Source organism: Mesocricetus auratus, unplaced genomic scaffold (assembly GCF_017639785.1).
Source record: "Mesocricetus auratus isolate SY011 unplaced genomic scaffold, BCM_Maur_2.0 Super-Scaffold_100042, whole genome shotgun sequence".
NCBI lineage: Eukaryota > Metazoa > Chordata > Mammalia > Rodentia > Cricetidae > Mesocricetus > Mesocricetus auratus.
In genome coordinates, this window is record NW_024429219.1 from 4,106,479 (window position 1) to 4,129,883 (window position 23,405).

General features: G+C 53.3%; 1 protein-coding gene across 4 annotated transcripts in view; it reads right to left on the reverse strand.

The window, feature by feature from the left end:
* Acot7 (acyl-CoA thioesterase 7) overlaps window positions 1-22,106 on the reverse strand; it is an 86,650-nt gene extending 64,544 nt beyond the window's left edge. The window contains exon 1 of one of the 4 annotated variants that reach the window (XM_040734899.1): window positions 21,784-22,106. In XM_040734899.1, coding sequence (XP_040590833.1) covers window positions 21,784-21,944 — 161 coding nt within the window. In that variant the 5' untranslated portion in view covers window positions 21,945-22,106. Of the gene's footprint in view, window positions 1-14,088; window positions 14,286-20,623; window positions 20,763-21,235; window positions 21,345-21,783 lie in introns of those variants that run through there. The other 3 variants (XM_040734900.1, XM_040734901.1, XM_040734898.1) reach the window with 3 other exon arrangements.
* Window positions 22,107-23,405: the final 1,299 nt, after the last annotated feature.

The window sequence follows — 23,405 nt, forward strand, 5'->3', positions numbered from 1 at the left end:
GTGGGGGTGGGGCAGGGTTGAGCCACATTAGCTCCAGCACAGACGGCCAGAAGCTCCCTGGGTGTCAGCAGGTACCCAGAGAACAAGTAGAGGGGCTGTGTGTTCCCACATGGCTACAGCCAGAGACAACACTACACTCCGTAAGAGGGCAGGAAGAGGAGAAATGTGTATACCAAGAAAAAGTTCGAGGGAGAGGAGTCAGCAATCCTCTCCAAACACATAACCTAACACACTCCTGAGACAGGAAACTGACCAAAGACTCCACGTGTGGCCCCCGGACCAGCACCCACGATGTCAGAAACAGAGTCTGATTCAGGCCGATGGGAAACACAGCAGCCTCCAGCAAGGAAAGCAGGAGCATAGGTTCCTCCTCCAGTGGGTGTGGGTAAGAGAGGGAGCAGGGGTGTGCCTGGGATAGAGACCCAGGCACATGTCCAGAGGCTCCAAATGGAGAACACTCCAGACCAGGTCACTGGGGCTGCCTTCCTGAAGGGCTCCAGCTGGCCAGGGCAAGGCAGAAGCAGGCCGGAGCACCGCAAACATGTCACCGGCAGGGTTTCCTTTTACCCTTCTCCCCCTTCCTAAAGCCAAGGTCCAGTCCCTTATTTGGCCACTTCCTCCCCCAGAGGCTGACTACGAGGTTCCAGCTATCAAAGTATTCAAGTCCAACCATCAAAGGCCCCCTTTGACTACCTTAGTTAACACACCCAATCAAAATTAGCCACCTCATCCTCACACAGGGTTTCCCTTTTTACCCTTACAAACTGACATTTGTCTCTGGGTCATGTCCATCTCCTCTCTATCCAGAGTCAGTCCTTTGTCCCTCTAGAGCAAATATCTCCAAATTATCCCTTGTTCCTTTCCCTTCTCCCTCGTCCTCTACCTCTGTCTCTGTCTCTTAGTCACTGCCTCTGTCTCTTTGTGCTGACAACCTGGGTCTTGTGCTGACTTCCTATCTAGCTTTGGGTACCACCTCATGTCCAGGGTGAGCAGACACAGGACCAGGGTACTCCTGATGACCTCCCTGGCTACATGCCGCCTGCCGGGCCCCCAGGCACAGGTGGCCCCAAATATTCAACCAGGCACTGGATAGAGTTTTGCTGAACAGTGCCTGCTGGGCCAGGAAGCCATGAAACTAGGACTCTCCAGACTGGGACTCAGAAGGGGTCAAGAAAGCCCTCAAGGTGGCGCACACCTGTAGTCCCAGAATTCAGCAGGCAGAAGCGGGCAGAGCTCTGTGAATTTGAGACTCGCCTGATCTACAGAGTGAGCTCCAAGCCTGCCAGAGCTATAAAGTGAGACCCTGTCTCAGAAGCAAAAACAGGATGTGAAGGCAATCTGGCTGTGACATCTGGTGATGTGGCTGGGAGGTGGCGTCCTCTCCTCCCTCACTGCTTCACAGGCATCGCTCCCAAAGCTGCGCACTCAGTGCCCTGATGGAAGAGGACAACCTTCCCTGGAGAGAGGAGGACCTGACTTCAGTCAGGGGTATGTGAGTAGCTGCGCTCCTGCTACAACCTCCAAACAAGCTCAGAGAAGAGAAACAGCCGGGCGTTAGTGGCGCACACCTCTAATCCGAGCACGCAGGAGGGAGAGGCAGGCGGATCTCTGTGAGTTGGGGGCCAGCCTGGTCTACAGAGAGTTCCAGGAAGGTTACACCAAAACAAAACAAAACAAACTGCTTCAAAAACCAAAACAAGAAGAAGAAAGTAAGAGGAGGCGGAGGAGGAGGCAAGGATAACAGGAGCCGGAATCACTCAGTTCCCAGCTGGTCAAGGCCCTGCCTGGCCCAGCATCATCTCAACAAACCACTGACCAGACCAGGCTCCAGGAACCACCAGCTGGCTTCCTGAACTGCCTAATCTAAACAGGAAGAGGCTGTAGCAACCAAAGCCAGTTGTCATGGAAACTGCTGGGCAGCAGGGATGTCACCACTGAGCAGTATTCAGGGTGACATGGAGGCTCTGCCCTTCCCCGGCTTACTCAGACAAGATGAGCCGCAGTCACCTGGACCTGAAAGGCGATGGGAGAGCAGCCTGCCCGATCAAAGCCCGCATCCCAGGGAAGCTAAACTATGTCTCTAGCACCAGAGCCTGAGGGCAGCCGGAAGGGGACAGATGTGCGCGCGCGCGCGCACACACACACACACACACACACACACACACACACACACACACACACACACACACGGCTAGTACTCCCGCCTTCCCTCCACTGGGTGGAGAAGTCAAAAGCCACAGTGGCCAGGGACAAATGCGATGGCTGGTCCCTGGGGAGGGGACCAGAACTCATGACTTCCCAAACCACCCTCAGCAACGCTGCTTTCCCACAGAGCTGCACCAGAACAGAAATGGAAACTCCAGCTTCACGGTCAACAGGCCCAAGCAAGCAAGGCCGTGCCGAGAACGACGGACACACCCACCTGCAAGCTACTCAGTCAAGAATGAACATCTTGACTTGGCTCTGTTTTCACAGGGACCGGGGCCAGGGAGCCCAGCAGGAAAAGCAGACAGCCCCCCATCAAAGGACTGCTTCCAGATTCCAGTCCTGACAGACCCAGCACTGGAGGGCTTCCTAATTTGGTAGCTCTCTGATAAAAGCAGCCAAGGTAAATTATCACAGGTGCCACTGTGAGCCAGCCTCCCCGAAGGAGGGCAGTAACTATTCCCATGATTACCACAAGAACTAGGCCCCAGGGAGAGGGTACATAGCCCTGGCCTCCCTGAACCTGGGGACAGAGGTTCTAAACAAATCCCCCAATTACACCAAACATCTCCCCAGAGGGGACGCAGCCCTTAGAGCTGTCTGCTAGGGACCAGCTCTACAGAGCCCTCGGTGCCTTCCCCACCCCCACACGGCCAGCCAGGGACCCTCCCTGGGATTCAGAACCCTGGTCTTTGATTGCCCAGGGGCACTTTATCCTGAGGAGAAATGTCCTTGTTTGCAGAGAGCACCATGGTCAGGTCTGTAATGCCCCAGACCTGACTGCAGCCTACCCAGACAAAGTGCCACGAACCTGTCAGATCTGAGTGAGTCACACCCCAAGACAGGGCCAAGCAAGTCTCCCCCACCTAGCCCCATGCCTTGTACACTAGTCAAGATGGGGTTCCCTTGGGTCAGTCAAACTCTTGTGGCACCTGGCCAGCATGCAAGGATGGGCACTGCCACACTCCCACTCCCCTCTCCTGGGCCTAGAGGGACAGGCACTGCCTCCAAAGGATGTGTGGCCAGGAACCACGCCCACAATCAGCAGACACCCCAGACCCTAGAGCCTCACTGCTTCCAGTCCATGTCTTACCTTCAAGTCAGAGGAAAGGACCCCAAGGACCCAGGGCTGCCACCACAGCCCTGGCCACCCAGGATAAGGCAGGTCCCAACATACTTCTGCCCCTTGGGGAACCCCCAGTTCCTCCCAGTTCCTAACTCACAGTTTGACCTTCCCCCTGAGGCACGCCTCAGTGACGCCCTTTCTGCAGACTTGGAGAGACAAGGCTCGCTGCAGTACAATCATGCTCTTCGCCTCTGCTCCCTCCAGAAGCCGCACCCAAGCTGTAGCCTTTGGACTTGCCCCTCCTGCCCGGTAGGCATTGTTCCCTCCCTAAGCAACCCCAGTTCCCTCCATGTCTGGCCCCAGCCCCAGCTACATACATCAGGCACACTACTTACCCCAAGAGGTGAGACACCCATGAGGCCGCCACAGTAACCATGACAGAGGATGACTAGGCCCAGGGTTCAGCCACAAGAGTGAATAATTCCAAAAATAAGCAGTCAGAACTGATGCCTCCACCACTATGTGAATCAGAAGTCACCTAGGTGACAAAACCACATGTCTGGGACACTCAGAGCGGCACTACTCATGCACCAAAAGGTGAAAACAGCCTCATGTGCGTCACTCCCGCTGAGTCCACAAATGCAGCATCATTGACCATGAAGAGGATAGGCGGGAGATGGGAGACGTCTTGGAGGACCTGAGTCAGCTCCCCCAGCATCACATAAAAAGCCAGGCTCAGGGTTGCTGTAATCCCAGAGCTGGGAGGTGCAGGTGGAGACCCCCAGGCATTTGCAGAGCAAGCCAGTCTGGCCAAATCAGGACGTTCCTTCTGGGTCAGTGGAAGACCCTGTCCAATAAAACAGCAAACCAGGGGAGAATGAGGGGAAACACCTAACAGGCACTCTGGGCTCCACATATACGCACGGGCACACACACATGCATGCACCACACACTCACACACACCAAAATTAGTAAACAAGCTTCTGAAAAGGACTGAAGAGACTGCAGCTGGGCGTGGTGGTCCAGCCTGTACTATCAGGAAGTTGAGGCAGGAAGACTGTGAGTCTGAGGCTAATGGCTACCCTGTGGAAGCTTCTCAGAGAGGCAAAGGGCTGCATAAGTCAGTACTGAGCCCTCATCCTCATCCATAAGGCCCTGGCTGTATCACAATCCCATAAAGAACAACAGAGTCAAAGAAGCCAGACAGCAGACTGCTGGCTGCCAGGGCCTGGGCAGGGAATGGGGGCAGCTTATGGAGCACAGGTACATTCCTGCAGGCGATCAAAGAGCCAGGGAATGCAGGTTGCACAATATTTGGGTTGACATCTAGGGACAACATGTATAGCCTAAAGGGTAAACTTTAAGGTTTGCAAGTTTTACCTCAAAGAAGTCATAAACAACAAAACAGATATGGGAAGCCACATGGACATAGGCAGGCCTCCCCATTCTAGACTGGCTGTGTGAGCAATGCTCTGAGGTAACTCCCAGAAAGGCACTCCCAAGACTTAGCAGAAGCACACAGGCATGGTAGCATATGACTTTTATTCCAGCAGAGGAGGCAGAGGCAGGCAAATCTCTGTAAGTTCAAGGTCAGCCTGATCTACATAACAAGTTCCAAGGCAGCCAGGGCTACATGGAGAGGCCTTTTCATGAGCAATGGGGAGGGGGGACCAGACAGACAGACCCACCCAGCTGGTGTTGCTGACCCTACACTAACAGGCAAAGGAGAACCAGCTGGGCCCTAGAAGCAGGCCCACACCTCACTTTGTGTTTGGTGTTTGTGGTGGTCTGAAAGAAAACAGCCCCCAAAGGGAGTGAGACACAGCCTTGTTGGAAGAAGTGAGTCACTGTGGGGACAGGCTTTGAGGTCTCTTTTGCTCAAGTTTCCTTCAACGTGGCAGTCAATGGACTTCCTGCTGCCTTCTGGTCAAGATGTAGCCAGCTGCATGTCTGCTGAACGCAGCCATGTTCCCGCAACGATGACAATGGACTGAACCTCTCCAATGGCAAGCCCCCACCTCAATGAAATGTCTTCTTTGGAGAGTTGCCCTGGTCACAGTGTCCCTTCACAGTGATGACAGCTCTAACTAAGACGGTGTTTTTCCAGGGAATACAGACCTCCACCTTCTGCAACTTTCAACAGCGCGGAAAGGCATTCCTCCCACAGAGTAGGAGACCTCACCAAGCACCGAGGTCTAGAGTCACTGAGAAGTGGGCACTGAGCCAGCCAGACACCTGAACCTCAAAAGAACAACAAGCCAGCTTACAGAGGGCCTCGGCTGACTTTCAGGACAGGACACACCCACATTCCCTAGACAGAGGCCATGTTCCTCCCTCTACAGCCCAACCCCTTATGCCAGAGGAAGCTGGACAGGGCAGCAACTTGAATCAGACTCCACAAAAATATCTCAAAAACTGTGTGTGTGAAGTGTGTGTGTGTGTGTACATGCGCTCACATGCACACACACACAAAAAGTGAAAACAGAAGAACTACTTGTGGGAAGGAAGCGGAGAGCAGCAAAAGGGTGGAGGGGACGGGGAGACGACAGATAAAAATGCAACGATGCATGTGTATTAGAACACCACGACGACGGGCTGCAGTTGGCTCAGTGATGAAGCGCCTGTTGCTCTTCTGGAGGACCCAAGTTCGATTCCAGCATCTACATGTGTCATGTCCCAGGAGATATGACTCCATCTTCTGAACTCCATGGGCACCAGTCATGAACATGGTGAACAGACATACACATAGACAAAGTATTCATACACAAAATAATAAAATAAACCAAAAAGGGAAAGGAAAATTAATCATGGGACCTATTATTCTATGTCCTAATTATAAATAGGTAAAATAGTCTCTTAGAGCCTCAGGCTCCCTGGCCATGGTGGCATAACTCTTCTGCTCCATGCTCCTGGCAACAATGTGCTGATACCTCTGAAATTGTGTCCTTGAGCCTCCAAAGACCCTGTCTTTGCAAGAAAGAAGTGGAAAGAACTCCCCCTATACACACACACACACACACACACACACACACACACACACTTAAAACAGCAAGGAAGCCACACTTACCTTTAACATAGTCACCAGCCCCCTTACAAGCATGAGCAGTTTCCCAATACTGTTTCCCACCCAGGGGACAGTGGGCTAAGTTCCGAATCTGAGTTCCAAAAGGAACGTTAGCTGATGAGAGATCACCATACGGACACTACAGCTAATTACCAGACTCTGAAAGCGGAGTCCAAGGTGGCAGGAGGCCACAGACTCATAAGAACTCGAGAAGCTAACCCAGAAAGAAAATTCCAGCTACTGCTTGAAGGGCTAAGGAAGCCAGGGAGGAAACTGAAGACTCGGAAAGCAGAACAATCCTCTCTCTGCACTTCTTACAGCCGTCCGTCCGTAAGGGGAACACCGACGCCTGGGTTGGGATCTCCAGTCATCGCTGGCTCATCCCTAGCTACTTCTGTGGGACTTGAGCAAACAAGTCAAAACCGGCAGCATGTTATTTTCCGGTGTGTAACTTTTGTTTATGCTGCATTTGTTTAACTCTGTGGCACTGGGATTCTCTGCTTGACTAAAACACCTGGTGGTCTAGAAAAAGCTGAATGGCCGATATCGAGGCAGGAGAAAAGACAGGCAGGGTTGGCAGGCAGAGAATAAATAGAAGGAGAAACAAGGAAGAAGAGAAGGAATGAGAGAACAAGGGGAGGAGACGGCAGGGGCCGGAAAGTAAGATATGTAAAAATAAGAAAGTTAAAAGCCCAGAGGGAAAAGGTAGAAGTTAATTTAAGAAAGGAAAAGCTGCCTAGAAACAAGCCAAGCTAAGGCCGGGCATCCATAACTAAGAATAAGCCCCCATGTGTGATTTATTTGGGAACTGGGAGTAAATAAAACATCACACAACACTCAGCAGTGTGACTTGGAGAGGGAGAGAAGACTTGAAGCTTACAGAAGGAGTAAGTCAATGTGGGAAACAGTGCTGAACCTGGTATCTAAGATACCAGGCACCGTGCATTTAATTCTCTTCCTTGCAAAGACAACTGAATGCTATCATCTGCTCTACGCTTAGGGCCAGCAAGACTGTGGGAGCTGAGGAGGCCCGGAGTGGCTGCATAAGGAGCAGATGCCGTCCAGAGAGCGTGTATTACTCAAGGGCTGATGGAAACGCAACAGTCTCCATCCACCTGCCTAGCGCCTGTCCCTGCAATTACCCGTGGGCACAGTGAGGCTTGTGGTCAAGTATTCACAACCATTTTCCATACAACAACCAAAACCCCGTAAGAAGGCACTCGTCTGTCACTTGATGGCATCCACAGTGCAGTGCTGCCCAGCCACAGAGGACAGACACAAAACCACACAGATGAAGCTCAGACCCTGCACATGCTAGGGAGGGGTGTGTGTGCGTGCGTGCGAGTGTGCGCGCGCGCGTGCGCGCCTCATGTGTGCAGGTAAAGAGGGTATTGGATCCCCAGAGCTGGGACTGCAGGTGGTTGCCAGGTGTCCCATGTGGAATCTGGGGACCAAACCTGGATCCTCTGTAAAAGCATTAAGGGTTCTTAACTGCTGAACCCCATACCCTTGGTTTTTTGAGACAGTTCTCACTGGGTAGTCTGGACTAGTTTTTAATTTATGACGCTGCTACCTATGTCTCAAGTTACAGATAAACATCACCAAACTCATCACTCAAACTCCATTTTTATAAAGTTCTAGGAAAATGAAAACCACAACACAGAAAGCCAGCCAGCAGATGCCTGAGGGTGGGAAGGCAGGAAGGTAGTGTCTTAGACAGTCTTCTGTTCTGTGGAGAGATGCCATGACCACAGCAACTTTTCTAAAAGAAAGCATTTAGCTGGAGCTTGCTTAACAATCTCAGAGGCAGCCGGGCGTTGGTGGCGCACGCCTTTAATCCCAGCACTTGGGAGGCAGAGGCAGGCGGATCTCTGTGAGTTCGAGACCAGCCTGGTCTACAGAGCGAGTTCCAGGACAGCCTCCAAGACAATACAGAGAAACCCTGTCTCGAAAAACCAAAAAAAAAAAAAAAAAAAAAAAAATCTCAGAGGCTCAGACACAGGGCTGAAGACGCTGAGAGAGAGTTCTACTTCCGGAACCAAGGGCAGCAGGAAGAAAGGGAGGAGCCATTGGGCCTGCCTTGGACTTCTGAAACCCCCCAAAGCCCACCCCCAGTGACACACTTCCTCCAACAAGGCCACACCTTCCAATCCCTCTCAAGGAGTGCCACTACCCAATGACCAGGAAGTCAAACATATGAGCCTATGGGAATTATTCGTATTCAAACCACCACAGGAGAGGAGGAATAAAACTTTACAGGAAGAAACTCCCAGGGGTGATGGCCTGTTCCTTATCGTAAGCATGGCCTGGCCTTTGCGGGCCTGTTAGTATGCAGGTCAAAGTTAGGCAAATACGTTAAATGGGCGCAACTATATAAATTATACCTCAATAAAGAAGTTTAAACAAATAGAGTTCCACCCCCACTGTCCCTTCACAGAACCCTGTGTCTTTGGCAGGTGCCTTTGGTTTCAGATTGACATACTGACCCTGGGTGTGCTCCCAGAATTCATCCCATTTCAGGAAGTGCAATTATGTCACGCGGACTGAGACTTAGTACTTGGGCCAGAAGCAGAGTGTTCCAAGCCCTCTGGGTCCCATGACATCCAGGAAGGACAGCACTGAGAACACTGTAGCATTGCACTAACAGACACCACATTGGCACGCGGCCCCAGAACAGCTGGCGTAGTGGTACATACCTATGATCCCAGTAGCTGGGAAGCAGAGGCAGAGTGGTCGAAGCCGGGCTGGTCTATAAAACCAGGCAAAGCAGGGCTACCTAGGGAGAGCCGTCCTAGGTGTCAGATGTTTATATCCACAGCCATGTGGACAGGCAGGGATGGCCATGGGCAAAGCAGCAAGCTGGAGCATTTGCCAGAGCAGTCCCAAGAATGAGGCCTCTCCAGTCTCTCTCTAGAGAGACACACAGAGAGGTGGTCTGTGGAGACACTGACACCACAAACAGGTCTGTTGCCAAGAGCAAAGGGGTCCAGCAGCCGAGACCAGTGCTCTAATGGTAATACTACCACACCCTAAGTCATCGCTAAGCCCCGAGGGCCAAAGTATCTTCACCTGTCAGAGGTGAACGGCAGAGCTGATGGTCCCTGAAGAAGAGACTCCCAACACTGTGCTGGTTCCTCCACCTCGGAAGCACCAGCATGAGTTCCAAAGTTACCATTTGCTGAGGACAAGATAGCCAAGTCAAGATTCAAAAGGAAAAACTGAGTCTGGCCTTGGAACACTTAGCTTAGGAGGAGACTGGAATCCGGGCTTGGGGAGGCTCCACTGGTAAAGTGTTTGCCACGGAAGCACAAGGATCTGAGTTCAGACCCTGAGACCCATGTAAAGCCACACATGTACAATCCAGCAGACAGCAGGATCCCCAGAGGCTTGTGGGCTGGCTGGCCTGGTTACACAGTAGGGAATAAGGAACCCGTCTCAAATGAGGTGGAAGGTGAGAACCAACCCTGAGACTGTCCTCTGACCTCATGGGCAACACGGCACGCACACACATTCACACCCACATACACACCAACCCACACGTGCGTACACGCGTGCGCATGCATGCGCGCGCGCGCACACACACACACACACATACACCCACACACCATCTACAACAAAGACAACAAAAGTACTGGAGAGGAAAAAAATAGCCTTAAGCAGTGATAGGCAAATATGCCAAAGAGTAAAACTGTTCCTTACCTACAGAACATACAAAAAGTAATTCAGAATAGACCTTAGGCCTGTATGTTAAGACTCTGGGGAGAAAATGTAAGAACACTTTCTGACACTGGGTTTGTGAATAAAAAGGTAGACTTACAAAATTCAAATATTATCAACAGAATCTAGAGCCAGAGTATGAAGAGGGGAAGCTATCTGCCAATCACGTGCCTCATGAGGAATCAGTATCCAAAACAGAAAGCAGCTTTTTTCGGTTTAGGCAGGGTTTCTCTGTGTTGCACTTGCTGTCCTGGAACTCACTATGTAGACCTGGCTGGTTTCAAACATAACCTGCCTCTGCCTCCCAAGTGCTGGGATTAACAGTTAGAATACATCATCTTTCCAACTGGCAAATATGTGGCCATGGTGGACCACACCAGTGATCCCAGTACTTGGGACGTAGAGACAGGGGGATCTGGAGTCCAAGATCACCCTTGGCTGCATACTGAGTTCAAGGCCAACACAGTCCAGTCTTTAAAAAAAAAAGTAGGGGGCTGGAGAGATATCTCAGAGGTTAAGAGCACTGACTGCTCTTCCAGGAGTCCTGAGTTCAATTCTCAGCAACCACATGGTGGCTCACAACCATCTACAATTCAATCTGGTGTCCTCTTCTGGCATGTAGACAGAACACTGTATATGTAATGAATAAATAAATCTTTTTAAAAAAAAGTAGACTCCTCCAAAGCTTACACACAGCTTCCTCACGGGTGACCAACGAGTGTGCTATGGAGGGGGACGTGTGCAGCGCAGCAGGAGAGTGTGTACCTGGTGTGCACAAGGCCCTGGTGTTACCAGTAAGCAGTTAACGTCACAATAATGAACAATGTTTCCCTTTTTAAGTACACCAGAACACACACTAGTGGAAAGACAAGTCAAAAGTACAAGAGCCCAGCAGGATGGCGCACACCTGTAACCCCAGCTCTCGAGACGCTGAGGCAGGAGAATAAAGAACTCCAAGCTACACAGTAAGCTGGAGGCCAGTGAGATTTAAAGAAAGAAAAGAGCAGAAAAAGCAGGAGACGCAGCACCCCCATTCGGGTGTGAAATAAGCCATCCCTGCATTCACAAGGGATTGCAGCTGCCCGTGCCCTGTCTCGTGCTGCAGGGGAGGGTAACCAAAGCCTTTTCCCGGGGTTGGAAGGTCCGCCCTGTACTCCCCAAACGCTGCTGCTCCCAACACATCTTCCTTCCCACAGCCTCTTGTCATCCGGCTGCTGACACCAGGCCCACGGAGTGCCCCCCACCAGCCTGGGCAGTGTCCTCAGAGGTTATGGACAGGAGGCAGAAGCAAGGCTCTGCTCTGCCTTGAGGGTTTTATTCTGGCCTAGGTTTTCAAGCATCCCGTGAGCCCCAGTCATGTCCTGTGGAACATCCTTCCATGGCTGCTGAGAAGAGAGATCCCAGAACCTGTGTGGTAGAAGGCTACCTGACCCCTCTTCCTTGCCTCCCAGGTGTCTATGGACACCAGAGGGCCAGAGAGTAGACAGAAGGACCCCACACCGAGTGAAACGGAAGCCACTGCCCACTCAGAGTGTTACCAACAAGCTTTTTCACTCTGGCTAGCAACGGGCTCAGGCATGGGTGACTCCATTATCTAAAATCTTGACAGCAATACCACAGAGGCTGTGCCCCATCCCGAGTGCCTGGAATGACTACAGTGACAAGAACTTTTCTATGAATTTGTCGTTAACTTTTCTATCTCCCCAAGAACTGTGCAACAAACCTTACGAATAAAGATTACACAAATAAAGAAGCAAGCCAGGCATGGAGTACTTTTAAAGCCAACATTCACAAAGCAGAGGCGGCCTGTGCCGTGTGTGGTCTGAACACACAATGAACACTGCTTCAGGAGGAAAGAGAGAAAACAGGAACCAGAGGATCAGGTCGGTGACACGGCAGGACCACAGATGACCCCCTGAAAACAGCATAAAATCACACATGTGCTGGTGTGGGGCTGTAAGGGAGGTCTCCTCTCAGAGCGGGGAAGAGTCAGGGAGTGTGGCAAAATGCTTGCTGCTCTTCCAGAGGACCCAAGCTCAGTTCCCAGCACCCACATGGCATCACACCCTCCTGTAACTCCAGTTCCAAGAGGCCCAACACCCTATTCTGGCCTCTGAGGGCACCTACACATGTGACCTACACACGTGATCTGTACACATAACATACATAAATTTAACTTTATTTCATGTGCATTGGTCTGAACGTGTCTATCCCCTGGGACTAGAGTTACAGACAGTTGTGAGCTGCTAGGTGGTTGCTGGGAACTGAACCCAGCTCCTTTGGAAGAGCAGCCAGTGCTCTTAATCGCTGAGCCATCTCTCCAGCCCCTAAAAAAAATAATAAATTTTGAAGAAGGGGGAGGAGGAGAGGGAGAAGGAGGAGGAGGAGGAGGAGGAGGAGGAGGAGGAGGAGGAGGAGGAGGAGGAGGAGGAGAAGAAGAAGAAGAAGAAGAAGAAGAAGAAGAAGAAGAAGAAGAAGAAGAAGAAGAAGAAGAAGAAGTCGCCGCTGCCACTAGGTGTGGTAGCACACCGCTTTAATCCCAGCAATCTGTGACTTCGAGGCCAGCAACAGAGTGATCTGCAGGCCAGAGCCGTTACACAGAGAACCCTGTGCCGGAAAAAGAAAGAAAGGGGCATCTGAGAAATCAAGGAGTGCAGTCGGGACTGCGATGGGACAAAACCACACACCCACTATCAAGCAAGTGCTGGCAGCTGCAGGGACACTGAGTCCTCTATCCAGCACGCTGGAGACCTGATGCAGGGACACTGAGTCCTCCAGCCAGCACGCTCGAGACCTGATGCAGCCAGGTCCTGTGTAGCCACCCTGCACGCTTCAAAGGGTGGCTGGGAATTACCAGGCGATTCCCATTCTCTCCCAAATGAGCTGCTTCCGTGCACACCACCTCTGTTGACAAACATCAGGAGACATTCCCACCCCTTCAACTCAGGTCCTACAACTCCCTGCCATTCTGCTGCCAACCCCACAGCCCCCACAGCCCCCCCACTTGAGACCCAAGACACAAGTCCCACTCGTCACAGTCACTCATCTAAGTCAGTGTTCCCACAAACCCCCAATCTGCTAACTGGGGAGCTTACTGCAGGCACAGGGCACTCTGCTGGGTCCTGGTGCTGGGGAGACAGGTGCAGAAGACAGTCTGGAGACACCCTGAATTACACAGTAAGGCTCTATCCCCGCAAGAAAAAAAAATGGCTTCCTTTTTTTAAATGAAGGAAACAACAGGGACCAGCCAAATTGATGTAGCGGCTGCCGATGGGAAGCTGGAAGGTAAATGCTGACCTCGGCATCAAGAGCTTTTAAGGGGATCTCATGACTGATCAAGTCATTGGTCATGATGATTAACTCAAGCCAAGAGCCTCCGGTATCCCAGTAGCAAGTTAATGGGTGGAGCCAAAAGTTCAAACGCTCCAGTCCTTCCCGCAGGTCTTCCTGGGCCAGCCCCCAGTCACCTCATTAGCACACCAAGGCATTCCTGTCACCCCTCCCTTCCAAGAGTTTGAAGAGCTAGGAGAACAAACACCCCTATCATTGCTTGCAAAACTGATGGTGACATCTCAGGGAAGGTGCTAAAGCCACCAGGTTGTGAACTTTAGTGGATAAAATGTACACATGTGAATTACATGCCAACAAGGTTTCCTCGAAGCTCGGGGAAATAAAAGCCCATTCATCCCGGACCAAACAGGGCGTTAGCAGAAGCTGCTGCGTCTCTCGGCCACCGCCACCTGGAGCAGTGGCTTGGAAGAGTGCCTAGGCCAGCACAGCTGCTGGTCCTAGGACGTAGCCACACCCTAAGGAATTCATGACTAGGAAGGGCCAGCTTCCTACAGCCTGGAGCCCAGGAGCCTCCACTGGTACCCAAACAGAGAGCAGCAAGACCGGTTTCAATGGATAACTACCTACTGACAAGAGGCAGCTCACCACCCCCATTCCTAAGGATTTACAGCACAGACTCAGTGCTCCTAAGCCTAAGGTCTGGGGCAGAGTCCCTGAGGGAATAGATTATCATCAGTCGTCCTACCTTCCAGTAGTGATGAAGCAATGTCCAAACTTTTGGCGATCTGCTCTGGTTCTGACAGCCCTCGTGGAAGCCCAGCATCTGCCTTCCCTAAGCCCCAGACACCCCTGGCCTGTCACCAGGCTCCAGGAGGCTACCTGCCTCCTCACCTCCCAGAGGCGCAGAGTCCTGGCAAACAGCTTCATGCTGTGGAGTGGGACAAACTCGTCTACCCTCCCTCTCGGCGAAAGGCTTAGCTGCTGTGTCCACCAGCCAGCGCCCGGCTTAGCGATCGATCGGAGGGGCCTCCTCGAGGGAATCCAGCTGGCTCCTCTTTCCACCACTAGTAAGGAGGCAAATGAGGGACGAGGCAGGCTGGAGGGTCTGTGCCTGGAGCCAGTGAGGCAAGCAGCTCGTGAGGAGATATGAAGTCACTGAGCCTTGCCTTACCTCTCTGGGGGAGGAAAGGGGGCGGAGGAGCAAAGGCACCGCCTATCTGCAGGATGGACAGAGCTCCCTCTAGGACCCCCACCTCCCTTATGCCAAGCTGAAGCACAGGTCCCACCTGGGCCAAAAGCTCCTCAGCAAGGCTCGGCTGCCAAGTAGGGCAGAGGTGCTGGCGAGCAGGAAGGCAGAGGAAGTTCCGGAGGACAACAGAGCGCTCCTGGGGCCGGGACCACAGGGAAAAACACAGGGCTGGACTCCGTCCTCACATGCTCAAGCTGGAGGCTCCAGAGCTGGGGTTTTCTATTTTCCACTCTCTAGTGTGGAAAAAAACCAAAGGCTTAGAAGAGTCCCCTGTCCCCACTCTGTGTCACGTCAACTGCCTCCAGGCCACCTCTGGTTTCCTCCCTGCTCCCAGCACTCTCCAATGCCAGGCTATCTTGCAGCAAATCCCAGACAACACAGTCTGGCATCCTCGCTAAAACAGGCTCCCTCTCAGATCCACCACAGGCTAGGTGGGGCACATCTGTCCTCCCGTTTACCAGGGGCTTAGGAAGCAGAGGAAGAGCTCACTTGAGCCCAGAATTTCAGGACGGCCTGGGCAGCACAGTGAAGTCTCTCACACAGTTTCGATTTGTTTTGTCTTTATTCTTAATTTTTGGGTTTTTTTTTTTTGACAGGGTTTCTCTGTGTAGCCCTGGCTGTCCTGGAACTCTATGTAGACCAGGCTGACCTCGAACTCACAGAGATCTGCCTGCCTCTGCCTCCTGAGTGCTGGGATTAAAGGAGTGCACCACCATGCCCCCACTCCCATTCTGACTGTTTTGTTTTGTTCGGAGTGGGGATTGGATGTGATCTTTTTTTCCCTCTTCCTTTTTTTTTTATTTAAGTTAGAAACAAGCTTGTTTTGCATGTCAACCCCAGCTCTCTCTCCCTCCCCTCCTCCCCCCATCTTCCCCCCAAGCCCCCCAGTCCCCAACCCAATCTCCACTCCGATCCCCATGGTGGATCTCCAGAGTCTGTCATTTCATCCAGGCAGGGCCTAGGCCCTCCCACAAGAGTTCAGGCTGAGAGCATTCCTCATTGTGGGATGGGCACTCAAAGTCTATTTGTATGCCAGGGATAAATACTGCCCAAGACCCCATAGATTGCCTAGGCCTCCTTACTGACATTCACATTCAGGGGGTCTGGGTCAGTCCCATGCTTTCCACACAGCCATCAATCTGGGGTCCAAGAGCTCCCCCTTGTTCAGGTCAACTGTTTCTGTGGGTTAAACCAGCCCAGTCTTAACTCCTCTGCTCTTCTGTTCTCTCTTTCTGTCACTAGATTCCAGGAGTTCAGCTCAGTGTTTAGCTGTGGGTGTCTGCCTCTGTTCCATCAATCACTGGATGAAGGTTCTGTTTCCTAGACTCTCTGGCAGTGGGATTGTATGCTGGCACTCCCTTGATTCATGTCTAAAATCCATATATGAGTAAGTACATACCATGTTTCTCTTTTTGTGACTGGGTTACTTCACTCAGGATGGTTTCTTCTAGTGCCATCCATTTACCTGCAGATTTCAAGATTCAGCTGAGGGGCATCTAGGTTGCTTCCAGGTTCTGGCTATTACAAATAATGCTGCTATGAACATAGTGGAACAGATGTCTTTGTTGTATGAATGTGCATCTTTTGGGTATATGCCTAAGAGTGGAATTGCTGGGTCTTGTGGTAGGCTGATTCCCATTTTCCTGAGGAATCTCCATACTGATTTCCAAAGTGGCTGAACTTTTGAGTTGGCACTCCCACCAGCAGGGAAGGAGTGTTCCCCTTTCTCTGCATCCTCTCCAGCATAAACTGTCATTGGAGTTTTTAATTTTAGCCAGACAGGGTTTTACTAAGTCACCCTAGCTCACCTGGAACTCAACTATGTAAGCCAGTCTGGCCTCAAAATCACAGAGATTCCCCTGCCTTCCAAAAGCAGAACCAAGCACTACCAGGCCTGGCTTCCCATTTTTAAATACATAAACATATAAATAAGTAGATAAACCTACAACATATACTAAAAATCCCTTAACCTCATCAAACATCAAATGACTGCTCCCATGCCCTAGATTACATCCCAAAGCCTGTGAAATCTGCCTGGCACCATGTGTGTTCCAAAGATCACACTCAGATCGCTCATCAAGTTTAGCAGACAAGCACGCTGGTCTCTACCTACCATTTGATAGCATTAATTATCATACTTTGAAAGAAAAGGGGGGGTACCATCACACAGGTCAGTTGGCCTCTGCCTCTGCCTGCCACCTACTGGAACCCAGGTGTGTATTACCTCACACTAAGGTTTTTTTCTAATTTACTTTGATTTTTTTATTATGTGTATATGAGGGGTACACGTGAGCGGCAGTGCCTGAGTTAGAGATGGTTGTGAGCTGACGGACATGGATGCTGAGAATTGAACCAGAGGACCTGTAGAGGACCAGCAAGCATTCTTAACCACTAAGCTATCTCTCCGGTCCCAAGAGATTTTTTTTCCTTTCCTTTCTAAGACTCTCTCTGGCCTAAGAGGGGTTTTGTTTGTTTGTTTGTTTGTTTGTTTGTTGAGACCATCTATGCTTCCATGAACCTAGAAATTACTGTGTACCCCAGCCTGGCCTTGAACTCAATCCTCCTGCCTCATCCTCAATTGAGGGAATGGCTATGCCTGTGGGATTAAAGGCTACACTGCCCAGATTTCAAGGAACTATGCATAAATACTTAACACCTCTATTCTGTTGACTCTACTGAAGTGTTATCTTCTGGCATTGACATCTACAATAGTGACCAGCCTCCCCAGCTATTTGGAAACAGGTAGTTGGTGGGATGGACCACATACTAACCCCCTTCCCAGGCAGCCTCCAAGAGTGAAAAACAGCACCAAGAGGGGGGGGTCAAGCAAGACACCTGTAGGGTCAGCCCTGAGGAAAACCCACTTGAACAGGACCAAACCTTCACGTGGGCACATAGGTCCTCTTCAGGAGAAGACATCTGGGCTGGAGATGCGGCTCACTGGTTAAGGACACTGGCTGCTCTTCCAGAGGCCCTGAGATTTATTTCCCAGCAACCACATGGAGCTCACAACTGTCTGTAACTCCAGTCCCAGCGGAGCTGATGCCCTCTTCTGGCACTGGGCACACATGGTATAGGGACATGTGTGCAGGCAAAGCATCCATAACATCAGCATAAGTGAATAGAAGTTAAATAAGTAAGAGCAGGCACCTCTGGCCTGAATGACACCAGGGAGCTGGCCAGCTGCAGGGCTAAGTTGGAGTGACACCAGGCTACCCTGAGCACCTAACAGGACATGGGAGACTCAGGCATCTGCCATCACAGGCTCCCTGGGCTATCCAGAGTGCCTCTCCATCAGGGTCCTCACATCCTCGCAGGAACCGAGTCAGCACTGTGCTTTACGGAAGGTGCGGGACAGATTCTATGCTTTCGTTAATTCCACCTTCAAGCCAAAGACCAGGCTGCACAGGGGGGAAATTCACATCCACTGAGCTAATCTTGGCTGGGGTCCTGCAGAATCCAGGCAGCACTGCGGGTATTCACCGTCCTCGTCATACAAAGCATCCCGGCTCCCAGGAAAATGCTTGGCAAATCAGTATCTGAGAGCAGGACAAGCAAAGGGAGACAGACCCTACAGATGTCACACCCCTAACCCCAAACAGATTGCGAAGCCATGAAATCCCAGCACTCCTGATGCTGGGGCAGAATGCCAAGGGCAGAGCTAGCATGGGCTACAAAGTGAAACCCCACCTCAAAATAAATAAATAAATAAATAAATGCAAAGCAGGGGAGCCGGGTGGTGATGGTGCACATTTTTAATCCCAGCACTCAGGAGGCATAGACAGGCAGATCACTGAATTTGAAGCCAAGCCAGCCTGGTCTACAGAGGGAGTTCCAGGACAGGCTACACAGAGAAACCCTGCTTCAAAAACAAACAAACTCCCAAAAACCACTAAAAGATAGATGTCATAAATAAACTGTAAGAAAGAACTAGGATAGAGGGAAATTCAGAAAGATCCCCAATATGGACAACTTGCTTCCACACACACAGGCAAACATGTACCCACATAATAAACATGTACAAAAGGTTCCAAGCCTATGGGCCTGTTAGGCCATCTCGTACCAAGGCCCCCTCCACAGCACATTGCTTGAAAGCTGGCCATCTATTTGCAACCAATCAAAGGATAGGGGATAACAGTGGCCCGCTGTGTCCTGAGTGAGCACCCAAAGGCCTGGTTCTCAAAGGGATGGATCCCTTTGTAAGATCATGTTTTTCCTAGCAGGAAGTGGGGCAAAGGTATTGGTCCTCACAGTGACCTGAATATAGGCACTGTACCAGCTCCAGTTTACAGATAAGAAAATCAAGGTCAAGTGAGATTAAGCTGTGAGACCAGGGAAGTGATCTAAACCACACAGGCAACCTTCACGAGTAGAGCCCAGGCCAGCAGCGTCCTGAGCTGTCCCACTTTCCATGTAAAGAAAGCCCGTTGACTTGGGACCCATGCTAGCCTTCCTACCAGGTCTGGGCACATTCTCTCTCTCTCTCTCTCTCTCTCTCTCTCTCTCTCTCTCTCTCTCTCTCTCTCTCTCTCTCTTTCATTTGCTTCAGTTTTTTGAGATAAGGTATTTCTGGCTACACAGGAACTCTGTAGACCAGGCTGACCCTGAACTCAGAGACCCGCCTGCCTCTGCCTCCTGAGTGCTGGGGTTGCAGGCGTGGGCCACCACACCTGGCCTGACTCTTATTCAATACTCAAGAGAGCAGGACACCAGAAAGCTAAGCAGTGGCTTCCAGGCCCCTCAGTTACCCAGGGCGGAGCCTTCCTACCAGGCTATCACCACGTGCACACTTTCTGTCTTTGCAGCAGGGGCTGTGTGTGCAGGTGTGCCTGTGTCACGGGGTGAGCGTGGAGTCAGAGAACCACCGCAGGCGTCCCCACGAGTCACCTGAATTGAGGCAGGGTCTCACTTCAGTATCAGGCTTACCGCAGCATCTTTCCGGCTGGCTGCCCCCACCCCACCCCACCCCACCGCACCCCCCCCCCCCGGCTTCCACTTTGCATCTCCCTGTGGAGGCGCTGGAGTTCCAGGCACACACGACCCTGTCTGGTTTCACACGGGTTCTCAACTCAGGTCCCATCCCCTCAGCCCCTACACCTGTCTCTAAAGCTTCAGTCCTTAACAGCTTTGCAGCTAGCTGAAAGCAGAGGATGATGGGTACCCATTTAGACCACACTGCGTCTCTCTCAGATCAGGACTAAACTTTCCACTGCTCAGTGTCCTCCCCGGTGAGTGCTCCTCGGAGGTGTCTGGTGAAGTCTTGTTAAATTCATGGCTTGGATGCACCCGGCCAGGAGTCTCCTCTTTCAATGTGTTGGCTCACATATCCTTAAGGGGCCCCCCACCAACTCTGCTCGGTCCACTCTCCAGGGTCCCCGGGTTTCTCTGGGCCAAACCCACATGGCCACAGTCAACTTCACAGCCCCACCTCCCTTGGCCGGCATGCTTTGCAGCCGGAACATCTCAGCCAGGCTTCCTGGCCACAAACCCCTTCTGCCACTTAGGGAGGGTTGGGGGCGGGGGATATGCCACTGTGACACTGACCGCTAGAGGTGGCCCTGTGGGGTACAATAAGAAAAGCCACACACAAGACATCTGTGAACGTAGGAAAGCGACACAAAACCCCATCAGCTGTGAGAAGCTGGTGGAAAAGACGAGTCTCACCACCAACCACCCCGACACCACCAACCACCCCGCCGGTGTAGAGCAGCAGGCCACTCTCAACCTCCTGCCCAGCTGGGTGGCTTTTCTGAGTTACTCAATTCCCTCCTCCACACAGCAGGGTGAAGGGCGCTGCCATCCAGCCTCCCAGGCCAAGGTAAAGATGGGACACGAACAGGTTCTTTCCCAGCAATGAGGCCCAAGACCCCCCAACAATCAGCATGCCCCCAGAGACCCCCTAGAGTCTCCAAACGCGAGCAATGCGCACTCTTGGTCCCCAGAGAGTTCAAGTGCGCGAGCAGCAGCCACAAAGCGGATAAGGGAAGCAGGGCTCCCCTAAACATACGCTCTCCGGGAGGTCAACACTGACCTTGAAGTCTGGAAACGAAACGGCCTCTGCCAGGCCAGAACGCGGGGTTCAGAGCTATGATCCAGCTATCCAGCAGCAACACCCACCAAGAAAGGAGACGGCGGCCGCCGCTGGGTATGGCTTGGGCACACGGTCAGGTGTGGTGCCCGACGTCCAAACTGAAGAACCCACCCCCAAAAACTCTCACTCTTGGCAGTGTGGCAGACAGGGCAGGTGCCCCTTGCAGGCACAGTGCTCCCCACTCCTGCCCCTTCCTGGGCTGGTGTGTCGGATGCCAGCTTGCCTAGGCTTCCACCTCTGTGAACCAAACCGCAGGGTAACCTTGAGGCTGCCCTCCCTGCCTTCTGGGGGGGGGAGGCGGAGGGAAGGAGTTTGCTCATCAGCTCCCGCTTCCTGTGGGGACCCACATCTAAGCAGCACCCCCGATGGAGCAACACTGGCGAGGACGCGTGGTTCACCCTATTGTGTGAGATGACCCACTCGCTCCCTTTCCGGGACAATAAACCCGTTTGAAGGGATGAGTTCTTCCTCCTAACACCTGCTCTCCTCACAGCTGAGGCGGGGCTCTGGAGGAAGGGTAGGTCTGGGCCTGCTCTCCCGGGAGGCACCCACCCATACGTGCTGCCACCGCCGAGCATCCTCCCGAGTTATCCTTTCCGGACCGCGCAGGAGGCTGGGCTCGGGCAATAGAAGGCGCCGAGCCCCGGGTGGGGCAAGCACTGTAGGACGGCGGACAGACCCTTTCCCAGTCACCCCGTCCCACTGTCCCCGCCCGGCTTCCCAGACCGAGCCTCCTCAGGATTGCGGCCGCCGCCCTTGGGATGCAGCCAGAGGCCGGTGGGAGGAGCCGGCGAGGCGGCCGGGTTGCTGCAGCATGGCGTGGAGCATCCTTGAGAAGGGGACGCGGGGGGTCCATGGTTGGGGACAGGAAAAGGGATCCAGGACGGGTCCCTGGAGACAGTCCTGGGCCCGTGTCCAAAAGACAGGGGTCCAGGGCGGTTCCCAGGGCCGGGGTCCTGGGAGCGTGGAGCCGGGCAGGGCCGCCCAGGATGAAGGCGAGCCTAAGTACTAGCATCGCTTCAGCCGGCTCCGGCGCGAGCGAGCGGGGGAAGGATCCGCTCGGGGTAGCTCGGGGGGCCGGGGGGCCCGCTCCGTCTTACCGGCAGATCTGGATGGCGGACGGCGTGTCGGTGACGGGGCCTGACATCTTCTCTGCGACGGCGGACGGCGGCGGGAGCTCAGAACAGGTGTCTAGCAGGCCCGGCGCCGAATGAATGAGCCTGGGAGGCGCCATGGAGGGGGTGGAAGGGGGTGGGGCCATGGCGCCGGCGAGGCGGGGCCTGCGCGCAGGCGGCGAATCACGCGCGGCCGCCCCCTGGAGGCCCCGCCCATGCCCCGGCCCCTCCCCCCTCCCCTGCCCAGAGGCCTCCACGGCCGTAGGCGCCGGCGGGGGCGGCGGGCTCCGGCGGCGGCGGCGGGGGCGTCTGTCGGGCTCCACTTCCAGAAGGTTCGGTGGCGGTTGGGTGGCTGGCGCGCGCCCGCCCGCCCTCCCTGCGCACCCGCACGTGCCCGGACGCCGGCGCGGAGCAGGCGAGCGGCCGGCACCCGGCAGGGAGCCGGGGAAGAGCCGGAGGAGAGCCGAGCGAGCCGCGGAGCGTCCCCGGAGCGCGTGCGTAGCCGAGCCGGCGGCGGCGGCCGGGTGTCTGCGGGGCGTTCCTGTGCGCCCGCGCGGCGATTCGCTGCCCAGCCGGGCCGGCCACCCGATGAGGTCACCCGGGGGGAGGGGAACGGTGCCCGCGAGCCGCCGCGCTCCGACCCCTGCGCCCGGACTAGGCCTCGGGATAGGCGTTGGCTGGGGTTGCCAACCCGGAACTCACACGGGACACTGACGGCTGCAGACGCCGAGGACCGTCGACCCCCCCCTCCCCGCCCCGCATCCCTATCGTCCGTGGACCCTCCACCCACACTGCCCAGCTTGGTCTCCAAAAAGACACCCCCGGGAACCCCACCCGCGAGCTGGGTGCACCTGCTGCCCCCAGAGCTGCCTGCGATGTCTACAAGTCGAGTTCCATCCACGTTGCAAGCCACAGAAGCCGAAGAAGGGGAAGTGTGGACACCCCTGCCTACCGTTGTTGCAGGGAGCTTTTGCTAATTTGTTAATTTTCTACCAGGAAAATTAACCCCGACCCATTAGCAGAACTTTTACACTAAAAGCCCCATAGCCCTGAAAGAGCTGTCACCCGCATTACCAGGTGCCAGCAGGAGACGGAACTCAGTGTTACACACCCCAGCCTTCCCGGCGATTTCACAATTATTGTTCAAAAAATTCGGTTCTTAGGGCTGGGAGTAGAGGGTTAGTGGTAGCGGCTCCCACACCCCCACGCTCTCCCAGCATTTCAATGTGAATTGAGCAAGCCCTCCAGGGTTTAGGTACTATTAAAATATCACTGGGCTGTGGTGGCACACGCCCTTAGTCCCAGCACTAGGGAGGCAGAGTCAGGAGGATCTCTGTGAGTTCAAGGTCAGCCTGGTCTACAGAGCAAGTTCCAGGACAGGCTCCAAATCCACAGAGAACCCTGTCTTCAAAACAAAACACCACTTCCTCTTACTGGGTCCCGATCTGAGAAGAAGCTGTAGCTAAGCAGAGGAAAAGTTCCTTACTTGCAAACTAGGTCTGACAACACCCCCCCCCATACCTGTGACCTTGTAAATACACAGCGTCTGGAAAGATAATACAATGAAATTTTCTAGGCTTGAGAGATGCTGCCTCAGAACTTAACTG